Source organism: Trichoderma breve, chromosome 5 (genome assembly GCF_028502605.1).
Source record: "Trichoderma breve strain T069 chromosome 5, whole genome shotgun sequence".
Lineage (NCBI taxonomy): Eukaryota > Fungi > Ascomycota > Sordariomycetes > Hypocreales > Hypocreaceae > Trichoderma > Trichoderma breve.
This window is the reverse complement of record NC_079236.1, coordinates 1,014,940-1,028,100: the sequence shown is the minus strand read 5'-3', so window position 1 is coordinate 1,028,100 and position 13,161 is coordinate 1,014,940. Positions and strand designations below refer to the sequence as shown.

General features: G+C 47.6%; 5 protein-coding genes across 5 annotated transcripts; 2 read left to right on the top strand and 3 right to left on the bottom strand.

Moving 5' to 3' along the window:
- Positions 1-2,246: 2,246 nt before the first annotated feature.
- Positions 2,247-3,848, top strand: T069G_08020 (methyltransferase domain-containing protein; the record flags this gene model as incomplete). The annotated part of the gene is made up of 5 exons (XM_056175230.1): positions 2,247-2,352; positions 2,530-2,898; positions 3,001-3,202; positions 3,279-3,524; positions 3,638-3,848. 5 exons carry the CDS (start codon positions 2,247-2,249, stop codon positions 3,846-3,848), a joined length of 1,134 nt encoding a protein of 377 aa, XP_056026179.1.
- Positions 3,849-4,204: 356 nt separating this feature from the next.
- On the bottom strand, positions 4,205-6,349 carry T069G_08019 (uncharacterized protein; the record flags this gene model as incomplete). The annotated part of the gene is made up of 1 exon (XM_056175229.1): positions 4,205-6,349. The coding sequence occupies one exon, from the start codon at positions 6,347-6,349 to the stop codon at positions 4,205-4,207; it is 2,145 nt and encodes a 714-aa protein (XP_056026178.1).
- A 513-nt stretch (positions 6,350-6,862) lies between these two features.
- T069G_08018 (NAD dependent epimerase/dehydratase family domain-containing protein) lies at positions 6,863-8,168 on the top strand (the record flags this gene model as incomplete). The annotated part of the gene is made up of 5 exons (XM_056175228.1): positions 6,863-6,904; positions 6,969-7,226; positions 7,284-7,395; positions 7,450-7,509; positions 7,564-8,168. The coding sequence occupies 5 exons, from the start codon at positions 6,863-6,865 to the stop codon at positions 8,166-8,168; spliced, it is 1,077 nt and encodes a 358-aa protein (XP_056026177.1).
- Positions 8,169-8,301: 133 nt separating this feature from the next.
- T069G_08017 (ricin-type beta-trefoil lectin domain-like domain-containing protein) lies at positions 8,302-9,249 on the bottom strand (the record flags this gene model as incomplete). Its single annotated transcript, XM_056175227.1, has 1 exon — positions 8,302-9,249. One exon carries the CDS (start codon positions 9,247-9,249, stop codon positions 8,302-8,304), a length of 948 nt encoding a protein of 315 aa, XP_056026176.1.
- Positions 9,250-12,081: 2,832 nt separating this feature from the next.
- T069G_08016 (SMP-30/Gluconolaconase/LRE-like region domain-containing protein) lies at positions 12,082-13,140 on the bottom strand (the record flags this gene model as incomplete). The annotated part of the gene is made up of 2 exons (XM_056175226.1): positions 12,082-12,779; positions 12,840-13,140. The coding sequence occupies 2 exons, from the start codon at positions 13,138-13,140 to the stop codon at positions 12,082-12,084; spliced, it is 999 nt and encodes a 332-aa protein (XP_056026175.1).
- Between the last annotated feature and the right edge of the window lie 21 nt (positions 13,141-13,161).

Sequence of the window (13,161 nt, the reverse complement as noted above, 5' to 3'; positions counted from 1 at the left end):
GGATAACGTCAACCTCCTTGACCGTTGATAAGATAAACGTTGTACCAAACGTGGAAATGTCTCGGCTATCTTGCTGGGGGCTTCCCGCGGTAGCTCAAAGCGTCAGAATAGAAGGCCAGAGGCGTGGTCGGAAGACTTCGAATTCCTTGGCCCAACACCGGAACTCTTCACTGTTCACGAGGTGATCCCTGCGGCAGACCGACGTAGAAATAGGCGTGTGCGTTGGGTTGCTAACGAGAAAGAAATGGGGGGGGGGCCGAGTAGAGGCTTAGATGAAAAGAGTTGCATTGTCTTCCGGTTGGAAGTCCAAATAGTACTCCATCAATGAGTCTGATCCATTGCTGCTCATCAACGGTGAGTCGAAGCTTATGGTGAACGAATAGGGTAACCAACATGGCCGCGCAAGTGGATGTTCTCGGGAAGTTCAAATGGCCACAGCCCCTTTACCGCATCGTCAGTTAGAGCTCCCTTGAGGACTTGCTTTGAACACCGTGGGCTCCTAACTTGCATACATACCTGGAAAGCTGAATTTCTTGTATATTCCATGTTGCTTTTTCGGAGATGAGCGAGAAATGTTCGGACATCTTTGGGGGAACACCGTGAGCATTTCACGAGCCAATTCTCTTGCACCGATTCTTCATCCGGGTGAATGATGGCCACCAAGAGTATGTAATCAGACGAATTGGTTGATGCGTGGGATCTTCGCTTCAAGATTGCACCTGTAGATACGGGTTTGAGAGTTGCGGGTTATGAAGTATCCGAAGCATCTCACGATGGTCGCAATGAGGTACTCGTACTTTGTCACCCTCCTTCCTCATGGAATGAAGCGGCCACCCTCCTTCCTGCCGTTATGATCAGTGCATTAGTCATCGCATCGCGACAACATTTTCATTCTCGAGCAAATCTTTTTAATTTATGTCATTTTCTTCTTCCCATGAGAGATTCATGATGAACAACCATCCTCAGAGACACGCATATCTACGGCCAGATGGCGATATTCGTGCTGGCATTTAACGGCGCCATACTCTCATCAGGCTACTAAACAAAAGATGGCAATCACACCAAGGAGAAAGACATCACCAACAGTTTACCAGTTCTTCTAAGCCGAAAGCAGCGATAAACTAGGAGCCTCCAACGTCTAGGCTAATCTAGCATTGACTTGGAGGAATGCCTGGTAGAAATTGATGCAAAGGTAAGTGTATAGGCACAGAGCGGCTTGAAATTCTCAGTTAATGACTTGCTGGCAGAATCACTATTTCCATTAACTGGAAATGATGTGGATGCAAATCGAAATGAAACATCCGTCTTGTCCACTGGAGAGAGCGAGACCTATCCAGCAATATCACACTTGTTGCTGCTTGCCAATCAGATATTAGTCGACAAGGACACTCTCTCGTTGAACAACGAAGCGTTCCTTTATGCCGCAAAATGCTCCAAGAACCATGTGCGTTACGAAACCTAGAGAAAATTATTTGCATTGGCTTATGCTGATATCCAATCCTGTTACTGGAATTGAAGCCATCTGAGTAAGCGAGATATGCGGCTGAGCGGTTTAATCCGCCAGGAGAGCAAATGTCTCATTCCATCCCTTGTAACACAGCCTCGTGGTCTCCCGCACCAAGAATTTTGAGAGGCACATAGTACCCTTATTGCCTTATTACTGTCCCGATGAGCTGCGATGGGTCCAAAAGCTGCCTGACAGCCCCTGGACTCCCCGATCTGGATAGCCATCAACTCCGCATGCGAGTGTAGCAACGTGCATGCGTGCAACTGTATATCCTGGCCTTTGCCAGAGAGCCACGCGCCCTCTCTACCACCTCAGATGCATGCGATATGCATATTACATGCAGGGTTGACCAACAGCAATCCAGTAAGGCGACGCAAAACCCAGCAACACCTGCAGCCTGGTCTCAGTTCTCCAGGAATAAGCTGTCTCTCCCCTCTCTTCTACATCGCACCTTCTCTCAGAACACAGGCTCTACTTTGATTTGCATGATCATTTGTTGAGACCTGTGCTTGATTGGCGTTGCCTTTGGCACTGCTGAGCACTGTTGGCATTGCGATCTTGGCCGCATCCATTTGGGCCTGTGCTTTCATGGCCAATTCGCCCGCATCCTCGCCGCCCTCACTCATCCCCGCTACCTGTCACATTCTCAGATCGCGTGATCATCATCAATCAGGACCCTTCTTTTCGTCGCAGCTACGATCCAGTGCGCATAATCAGTCCTACGCCACTAGATTATGCCATGGGGAGCCCTACAGGGAGCAAGAGATCCAGCCGGAGTGATTCCCTGGTTGGACCTGCTCCTCGATCGAGCCCTGTCGGCAAGTCAAGCCCTGCTGGAAATCTAGGTGAGCAGTTTTGTAGCTTAGCCACTCATGTTTCAATAATCGCGGGGTGAGTCCGCGCCTAACTATTGTTGTGTATCTCACTTGCACGCCAACGAGTCAAGCCGTGAAACCCATGTTATTTGAATGAGACCTGTTGTACCCGCTTTGGGGCAAGGTAATTAACCAGCTTGCTTATAGATGAGGAGCCTGAGGCGGAGAATTTGGGGCACTTACACGGCAATGCCGTCATCGAGCCAGGTGGCAGTGATGAGGATGGCGAATTTTCACCCAGTGAATATGATGCCGAGTCCATCAACGACCAAACCGACTCTACATCTTTGGGATCAAGCATTTATGACCATAGCCATGTCAATGGCCGGCGGTATCATCGTTACCGACACGGCAGATACCCAATCCCCAATGATGAGGCGGAACAGAACCGTGAGGACATGCTCCACACAATGATGCTGGAGGCTACAGACGGCAAGCTATTCTATGCCCCGATCGGGGACCATCCGCAGAAGATTATTGATCTCGGTACCGGCACCGGTTTATGGGCTATTGAGAGTAAGTCCTTTTGTTACGTCGCTATTTGTCTGAATTATATCTTTGCGTATACAAGTTTATGTCTCAGAATGCGCAAGACCAGGCAGTAACATGAGTGGGTAGTGGGCGACAGATATCCGGGTGCTGAGGTTCTGGGACTTGACTTGAGTCCTATCCAACCTACCTGGGTGCCTGCCAATGTCACATTTCTCGTCGACGATGTCGAAGCAGACTGGCTCAACGGTGATAACTGGGACTTTGTGCACCTACGCAACATGATACCCGTCATGAAATCACCCGTTGGTCTGCTTAAGCAAGCATACGAGTAAGCTCTGGCCCACCGCAGCGCTATTTTTGTTCTCTAGAGAGTCTCTCTGGCTAAAAATGATTTCCTTCTATAGCAATATGAAGCCGGGTGGTTGGGTCGAGCTACAAGACGTGGATGGAGATGTACATTCAGATGACAACACGATCCCAGACGACTGGCCTCTCAAGAAATTCACTGAGTACATGCTTGAGGCGTTTGCAAAATTTGGCACAAATGCCCATGCCGCTGTCTTTGGGAGACAGTATTTGGCTGAGGCAGGCTTTGTCAACATCCAACACAATTATATCAAGCTCCCATATGGCACATGGCCGAAAGACAAGTAAGTTAAGCCTCTACCTTGGCTCGTTGCTTTCTATGTGTCCTATTATTTCTACATTCGCATATGCAATCTCCCTTCTCTTGGACATGAATTGACTAACTTTTTACTGCTAGAGTTAAGCGTCTAGTCGGTATGTATTATCGCACAGCCTGCGAAGACTTCTTCCCAGCGGTGGGAGCTATTCATTTCCCCATGCTCGGATGGGAAAAGGCAGAAATGGAAATCTTCTTCATGGAGTGTCGTCAGGCTATGCGTGACCCCAAAGTCCACGCGTACGGCAAGATGCATTTCTGGAGTGGCCAAAAGCCCTATGACGCGGAGTGAATCGTTTTTTTTTGTTCAAATTGCGCGTACACATAATATACCAATAGAGTTTTAGAGGAGGAAATTGTCAAAAGAGTGTATAATATGTGTGTGCTTAGACTCTTCTTTTCTTGTAGCTGCGTTGACAGCCAGCTGCCATAAGAAGTATATGGCTGTTATATATATTCGTTACAATGAGTAATACGCTTCAATGGGGGGGCCGAATTTTAATCAGCTTTCTTTTCATCATTGGCTATATACTCTGTATACGCATGATCTAACATGGGCAAATTATACAAAAATTAACTAGACAGAAACCAACTCCCTTTTATCTGACGGAGATATCCATGTCATACACGTTTCCCAACAGTAACTATTCATCGTCTTCCCTTCTTGCTCTTCTTTTGACGCGGTCTCTCCTCCTCATCAGCACCACCGGTCACCTTCCTCTTCTTCCGGCCCTCCTCCAACAGCTCTTTCATTCCCTCCGTGGCCTTGAACTTTGGATTAGAAGGATCAATAGCAAACTCATGGCTATCAAACACAGCCTTGAATCGGTCATCCTTGACGTCCATCTTGAAGTCTGACTGCAGACCTGCAGCGTCTTTGCTCTTCTTCTGGTACTTGGCCTTCTTGCCCTTTTGCTTCTCCGCGCGCAGAATCTCGTTCATGTCGAAATGATCGAGGTGGTCCACCTGGTTGTCGTTTGCGTCCTCAGCCATGACCTTGGACAGATGGGCTTTTTCTTCGGCGTCGCGAGCTTCGGCGGCTTCGCGGGCCTCACGCTTCTTGCGGCGCTCTTCCTTGCGGATGGATGTTTTGGATGTAGGGGTAGGGTCTTCAGTGGTGAAGAAGGGGTCGTTAAAGCCAAGATCTTCGTCATCGTCCTCGCCACCGCCAGTGACAACGTGGACGTCCTCATCAGCTTCGCCGTCATCGTCATTGAGAGCTTCACGCTTGGCCTTGGCAGCTTGTCGTTTCTTCTCTTTCCTTTCGCGCTCTTTACGGGCGTATTTCTCGATTGTGGTTTCTTCCTTTTCGTCCTTCTTGGCTTTCTCGCCTGATAGAGCCGGGGTGAAGGTGACTTCCATCTCACCCACAGGGGCATCCTTGGATTTTTTGGATACCGGCTCAGCTGCGAGACCAAGGGCCTCACGCATCTTTTGCCGAGCCAATTCTTTCTTGGTTAGCTTGGGTTCATCGTCAGCAGCTGCTTCGCCGGCATTCTCCTCCTCATCATCATCTTCGCTGTCGCTGTCACCAGCGAGGTAAGCTTTTAGGTCTTGCTCGTCAATCTCGGCTCTGCTTCCCTTGAAGGCTCGCTTGATGGATTCTTTGCGGCTGATCTCCTCAGGGTGCATGTCCCAAGTGAGCTTCACCTTTGAGCTTTGTAGCGCATTGGTGACGAACTCGATGGGTTTATATGATTCGGGTACTTTGCTGCATTCATCTCTGGGCTCGTCATCAAACGTAACATCATCTGGGACGAATCGCAGATCGATGAAGTTGGATGAGGCCTGATACTCGGTTCCGTCGGTTGCTTCGTAGATAGCCTGGGCAGTGGTTTTGCTTGAGCAGGTCATGATGGCATAGTAGTACCGTAACCTGTCAAGTTGATATGCTCTCAAAGCGTCGCTGTCAAAATCTTGATCGTCGCCCTCTTGAATCAACTTCTTCTTGATAGCAGCCTCTTCAGCTTCGCTGTCGGATGCACTCTCGTCATCAGACTCAACGTCCTTCTTTCCCTTCTTAAAGAGCTGCCTGGGTGGGCCCTCAATCTCTTCTTGTTGCATACGTTCCTTTCCGAACTCGCTTGGGTATACGGCAACGTTTAGGACTTTGCCAGGGTCGTTGGCAGGAATAAAGCTGGTGAACAAGGCCATCAGATCTGTTGATTTGACGTGGTCCCAGTCGAGGTTGACAATGGCTATCCGATTCGTTACTTCTCCGGTCTGGATCTCCTCTCGCTCTAGTCGCTGCATATCGCCGCCGGTTGCAAGATCCAGCTCTTCGTCTTCTTCGGAATCGTCATCGGAATCTGAGTCCTCAGAGGAGGAGAAGCCTCCCTCTCGCGCGGGGTCGAATTTCCGAGGTCTCCCAGCAGCCATTAGCTCTCTTTCAACCTCGTCATCGTCAACCTCAAAGTCATCTTCTTCCTCTTCCTCTTCCTCTTCCTCTTCGTTGTCATCGTCCTTCTTGCCCCTTGCTAGCTTGTCGGCCTCTTCTTCATCGGAGTCTTCTTCTTCGTCTTCATCCTCGTCTTCCAGTTGGTAGAGCCTTTCCAGAGCCTTCTTCTTAGAATCAGACTTGATCTTGCGTCCGTATTTGTCTACTCGAGCGGTGGCTGTGAAGTCATTGTCCTTGAGCATGCCCGCGAATCGCTTGTCGACAGTCGTCTTCATGTTCTTTTTCGACGGTAGCCGAAATCGAGGATCGGTCTGAAAGCTGGCGAATCGCGCATCGGTGATTCGCGCCTGGGGCGCTGCGCCGCCATTCTTCTTCTTATCCTTTCGCTTGTCCATCTTTGAGGCTGTGGATTATATGATCGAAGGGCTTGTTTTTGTTGCTGCTTCCGCAACGATGCTGGTGATGCTTGTCGCAACTTTTTCTTTGGACCGAAACTTTTTGGCAGGGATATCGTTATCAGCTTATCGTCAGCCAATAAGAGTGTGCAATGGGCGATTGGCTTTGGTGGATAAATGTGGATCTTGGCCGCCTAGAGAAATCGCTGTTAGTGATGGATGAAGTCACTGAAGTCGCTAAGAAATACAGCTGGAAGATTCTCTGAGCGCGGAATTCCGCAACGGAATTCCGCACTGAGATGCTGTGAACGTCTAAACGTTCTATGCTGAGTGTAATTCACATTGAAACTGACGGTGTAATCAGCCAAGTAAACTGATTTCAGTGGTCTTACTAAGTCCTACTTAACATGGACTTACATCCATGGCTCTGTCTATAAAAGATGGACGGTTTCTGCTGTTTTGTAACACATTCTTCATGTCAATCTCACATCCTCTCTCTACCTAGTCTTCAAGATGAACTCTGCAAAGCATGATATTGCTTCACAAAAGCTTCTGGTGAGAGATTCAAGATGAAAAAAGTTAAAAGTTCACAACTCTTTTGGCTAATACGCCCCTTTAGATAACCGGGGTCACAGGCTTCATTGGTTTTAAGTCGCTACTTATCGCTCTCGAAAGAGGATATGCCATTCGCGCTGTCGTTCGAAATGAGCGAAGCATCTCACAGCTTACGGACAAGAGCTCCCTGATTTCTGAAGGCCATAAGAACGGGATCTTAGACTTTGTCGTGGTTCCTGATTTCTTGGCATGTGACAATTGGCCTGCTGTTCTAGATGGCATCACGAGCATTATCCACATCGCATCCCCGCTGGCACATGAAGTAAGTGCTCCAATCTTTAGTGTGTATAATAACCTCTAGAACTAATGTGTTAATTAGAGTGACGACTACGAGAGAGACATAATAAGTCCCGCGATATCCATGGTGACCACGGTCTTGGAAGCAGCCGCCAATGTCCCATCCGTCCGAAGAATTGTCATCACTTCCTCGTGTAAGTCCTCTAGGCGCACCATATGCAAAACAGTATAAAACTCACACAGCACAGGCGTCACCTTGATTCCTTTCGAATGGAACATGGCTCCCAACAGTGAGAGACTGTACTTCGGTATGAGACATGGTGCATCCCCATGATTCAACTTTTCTAATCGTCGATGAACAGCATCGGATATAAATTCAGATCCTCAAAAGCCATATGGCAGTGCCATGGAAGCCTACTGGGCTTCAAAGGCATACTCAAGAATCGCTACGCGGGAATTTATTGCGAAAAAGAAGCCTCACTTTGACTTTGTTCATCTGCTTCCCTCGGTGGTGTTTGGTTCGGACGAGCGAATTCTTCCAAATGGCTCTGTAGATGAACTGTTGAAGGATAACCGAGCTGCAGTCCTTGCCCCAGCACTTGACGGCTCTACGAACTCATCATTTCCGTTTGTCGGTGTGCCTGTTCACGTTGCGGACGTTGCACGCGCCCATGTCGACGCAGTGGACAGCTCGCGAATTCCAGGAAATACCGAGTACATCCTTAGCTCTGACACCCCTGAAGGTGTTGTCTGGGATAGAGATATTGCAGCGGTTGCCAAGAAATATTTCCCAGAAGAAGTGCAAAGTAAATTGCTACCGCTTGAGGGCACGCTGCCTTGTATCAAGTGGCGACTGGATGGCGATGCTACAGAAAAAGCGTTTGGGTGGAAGTTTACTAGCTTTGAACAAACCATGAGAGAGCTGCTCGCTCAGTATCTGAAGCTCAAGCAAAACGCTAACCAATAGAGACTGCGAGTGATGTGGTCATTGAGAATTCATTTTGTGTGCCGTTGTAGGACATGGATAGATATGACAAGAGTTCGCCAAAGAGTACAGCTTTTACATAAACTAGGCAAATAATATACAGATATCCTAAGCATTAAAACCCAACCTCTGTGATTGGCTTAATAGGCTGCAAGGTCCACGACATTGCAGGAGAAAGCTGGGGGTCTTTGAGGGATAGCTCTGCTCCATAAGCATCAGCCGACAGGGCCAATGGCCCAGAATACGAGTTCGACAGCTTCCAAGTTCCGTTCCCCTGTTGTTCTACGCGCCACTGCTGTCCCGAGTAGTTACCAGCTGTGGCTAGATGTGGTCGTGTTTTGTCGTTGCCATATACATCCAAGCACTTGTCGCTTCCAAGCCACATATTACACAGGTTATAAGCGCCGGGGTTGGTTCTAGAAGGACGAAGCTGCCAATGCTGTCCGCTGAAATTCCCTTCAGCGGCCATTTGTACTTGGCCATCTTGCTGTTGATTCCCATCGTTGACAACATCAATTGCCATTCCGGGTCTCGCTGAATTCGTGATCCTGTACCATGACCTGCTGTCTAGGCCATTCGATGGCACCCTCGATTGCGCAGGCTGCTGCATACCCGACTGCGCACTTGGCGGCACTTGAACTGTAGTAGCAGCCCCCTTTGGTGGCAGAGGCTTGGTAATTCGTATACCAATGTACGGTTGATGGTTGTTTGGCAACGGCGTAGAACCAAAAGGCGTCTTGAGTTTGCGATGATACGTGACAATTCCTGCTTTGACACCCAATCCATTGATGTCTCGTTCCCCGGATCTCTTTCCCTGAAGAAGGCTTTTGAGAAATTCTGTTGCTTCTTTGACAACGTCGTCAGAGACGGTGGCAAGGCTTTGGTTAAACTTTTGCACCTGTGCGTCCACTTGGTCGGAGACCCAACCAGCTACAGTGCCGGTGGGAACAGATATGATCAGTTCAACTACATCCGCTTCGTTGATGAGATCTCCATAGACAATAGTCCAACCTCCGGCGGCATTTGCTGCTCGAACATCATTACGATTGGTGACTTCAGACATCGTAGGACTCTGATGGGTAGATAGATAATGAGGGTTCAAGAATAGTAAATAAGATGATCTAGAAGAAAACAAAATATAATTAGAGCGCGGCGATCATTCTTATGGGAGAAAGAAATGCATATGCAGCAGTTGCCGAGCTTTCCAGGAGCTGATCGAACTAGGTTAAACTGCCAAGAGTGACGACACCGAGCTAAGGCAGAACATCAGAGCAATCAGCGGGGTGGCTGTCAAAATTAACCTTATTTTTAGCAAACAATAGAAAGGGATGGGTTGTGGCAGAAAGTCTATTCAAGAACCAGGAATATGAATGGCAGCAGCAATTCAGCCCGGGTGAAGCTGAACCGATGGCACATTGATGGAAGAGACCATAGGCCAGCGGAGAAGCAATAGCGTGTGACTTATTCCCAATTTATAAGACGGCTCGTATAGCAACACCGAAGGATATTTGGGGGAGCTGAGCAAAATCTTTGGGGGCTTTCGGCAAGATAGTATCATTATTGGTACACTTCAGAAGATGACCTCCAGGGATGATCATGCGTATTACTCTAAAAAAATTTATATATAGTATATATATTTAGATGTAACTAGGTAAAGCTCAATTACGTCTACCTGGTGTGACTAGCTACGGCTCAGACATAAAACATTGGAGTAATATGCTTCCAAGAGGACGATGTGAAAGTCTTCCAGCTGTAAATGGATGGAATATGCTGTAGCTATCTGGGCGTCGTCTATGACGACAGAGAAAATGTTTCTTTTTTTCAGCTCTTCAAAAAGAACCCTTCAAGCTGAAGCTGAAGCTGACCACGAACATCGTATAATACACCCTCTTCTTAACTCTGAGGGGTGCCTCGACCAACACCAGCGCTACTTTTTCGCCCTGTTTGTTACCGGCTCAATCGCTCAGCTCAAGTTTGGACGTATCGCTTAACGTATCTAGCAAGAGGGCGCTGCTTTGTTTTGTTTTCATGTGACGACGATGGCTGCATTGCACATGCCGTACGTCAAAGATCTCCACACCATCATTCCGACTCTTCAAGCGATGCCGCTAAACAACGCCATTTTTCATTTCTTGGGAATTTTTTTTCAGAGGATTTCTCTACTGACATATAATTGACAATTCTCACAACACGAATTATACGCGAGACATGTAGCGCGTGAAGGCAGATAGCCAATACAAAACCCTCCGTCCGTGTAGTGTAAGTGGCACACGGGGGACAAGTGAACTACGTTCCGTAGGTATGGCTAACCGATATGCCGCTCACATTTTATCCCACAGTGGAGGTTTCATTTTCTGTAAAGTGGATATCAGACACACGGGTTCAAGACATCGGCTGCATCCGGCTCACTCAAACATTTAACTGTCATCGGCCCGTCGCCCTATCCATTGTTGTGAGGCGTTAGTCTGTGAATTTCCCCAGAATAACAGACTTCATTCGACTATCACAGGCGAGAATCATCAGACTGGCAGTGAGGGTTTGAGATTTGCTTTTACGAAGACTCTCTATTGATTTGAAGCATTATCTGCATCTCAAAGGTGTCGTAGAGTAGATAGACCGCGTAGCTGTAAACATCCCCAAGGTGATACGTCTCAATGGTGACGATCAAAATATATTCTTAAGAAGACTGTGATAAATTTTCAGCAGAATCAAAACAGTTATCTACTTCCGGGGCATCCCATGCCGAGCAATCAACACTCGTAGACAGTCTACGACTCAATAAGACATGTCGCTGAGAGTATGTATCACATTCTTTCACATTCTTCTGACAAACGGGAAAGAGATCAAATGTGGCAAAAAAATAACCCGTCGCGTACGGCAAAAGGACTTTACAGAGAATTAATATTAAATATCCCTAAAAGTATCATCCGTAATACTTGCAATCTTCGTACTCGGTGGGGTTGCCTTGTGGATACATGTATTGGATGTCCGAACCCTGCATTCCATATGCTTCCGCTCTGTTATATACTGTTATCACATACGAGACACGTATGAGATCTTCTCTTATGATGTTTCGGAACACAAAATCGCTACACAATTCAACCCTAGAAATGCTTTGTGTTTCGCTACTGCAGTCTTCAAGAATGAGTGAACTTTCAGAGACTTGAATATTTAAACCAGCCATTTCTCATCTTTTCTCACTGTTTCTCTGCAAGCCTAAGATATTATATAAAAGCTTTTCACACTTAATCCACCGTTACCATGCGCTTCACAGTTGCATCTGTCGCAGCTCTAGCCACTCTCGTCCCTTTCGCCACAGCGAGAAACTGCAGCAAGAATCTCGATTACTGTGGATCTACTCTTCTAGGCATCGGTGAGAATGTAGAAAAGCTCCGGGTATTAATCTGCTTGTTCTAACAAAGAAAAGGCAACTACTATGACCAGATAGTGAGCGCCCTCAGAGCAGCTGGCAAGCCCACAGATGACAGCTGGAGGAAGAAGTCGCTATTCTATTGCGCAGGTGGACCAAATGGAGAAATCCATTTTGTTGACTACTGTGGTGAAAGATGCGTCGATAACGGCCAAGGCCGCAGTGATTCGTGCTATAGACCATAGATTGGAAAGCTCTCTGTCGATTCCGGTCACGTCAGCTCTTGTTTAGGAGACTAAAGACGCTCCATCATTGCGCACTTTTTTTTTTCTTGAGAATCTCTCACTTTACTCAGCTGCTGCTTAAATACATGCATGTTGTAGATTAGATATTTCTAGTTGTCAGTTAACAGTTGAGAGAGAATGTAACAGACGTTGGGCATTTCCCCGTCCTAATGCTTATGTTATTTCTCAATACTAGCTTCAAAGCTATTCCGATCTATCGAAACAAGAATATTGCCAGAGTTCAGCATGCAGATCCCCTCGAAGTAGTGTTGATTGCAACGAGTTGTCCACCGATTACAATGTCTCCATTTACTGGCGTCTGCATTCCACCAGCCGTAACAACATAGAGGACATTCTTATCGTGTGGGCCACGGCCAAATGCACAAGACGTTGGCTCGGCAATCGCAGTAGAGTTGAGGTTGCCAGCAAAATAAACTTGGCGCTTGCCATCAGCTGAAATCAGCTCGATAGTATTTCCGCCTCCAGTCACCACAAAAGCATTGCCATCACAGTCAAACGTAAAGTCGTCGTACTGGTCCAATGGCCCCTTAGTATGTGCAATTGTCGTAACAGGCCCTGTAGAGGTGCCGTCCGAGTTGATGGGCATCTTATTGAAAGTGCCGTTTCCAAAGTTTGTAAAGTAGACTGAGTTGCCGCGAACATGAACTCCATCTACTCCCGATGCTGAAAAAGGTGGTGATGCGTAAAGCTTTGTGAATGTATTGTTAATAGCAACCTCGTAGTGTCCCGTCTTAATGTCCAAGCTCCAGATAACACCACCATTCACATCGCCAACGAGAAGAGTTTGGTCCTTTTGAGAGAGCACTGAGATGCCGTTGAGAAATTGGGCTGGCTTAACATGCGCAATATTCTTCACCACAGGCGGGGATGTGAGCCCTGGCTTGCCATGTGACGAGGAAATCCCAACGCCGCGTAGGTCTACACTCCAAACATTCCATGTTCCAGCACTAGGAATATCGCTGGTAAATGAAGAATTACCCGAAATCACGGCAAATACGTCTGGCTGGTACTCTGCGATGCCTGCGAGGCCAAGGGACTCGGTGAAGTCATGGACAACAACAGGCTGACTTGGCCCAGGCGCTGAAGGGTCAAAAAGATAAAGTTGCGATGTGCTGAGATCCGAGATGAGAATCTGGCCATTGCTTCGAACTGCGAGGTTCTCGATGTAAGATTGTTTGGGGAACTCGAATAGAGTTCTGACGGAACTAAGTGATGGCGCTGATGAGGAGGCTAAGGAAACGCCACAAAGGGCGAACAGAGTAGCAGCCCATAGAGCCATTGTGCAAGTAAAGAAGGCGAT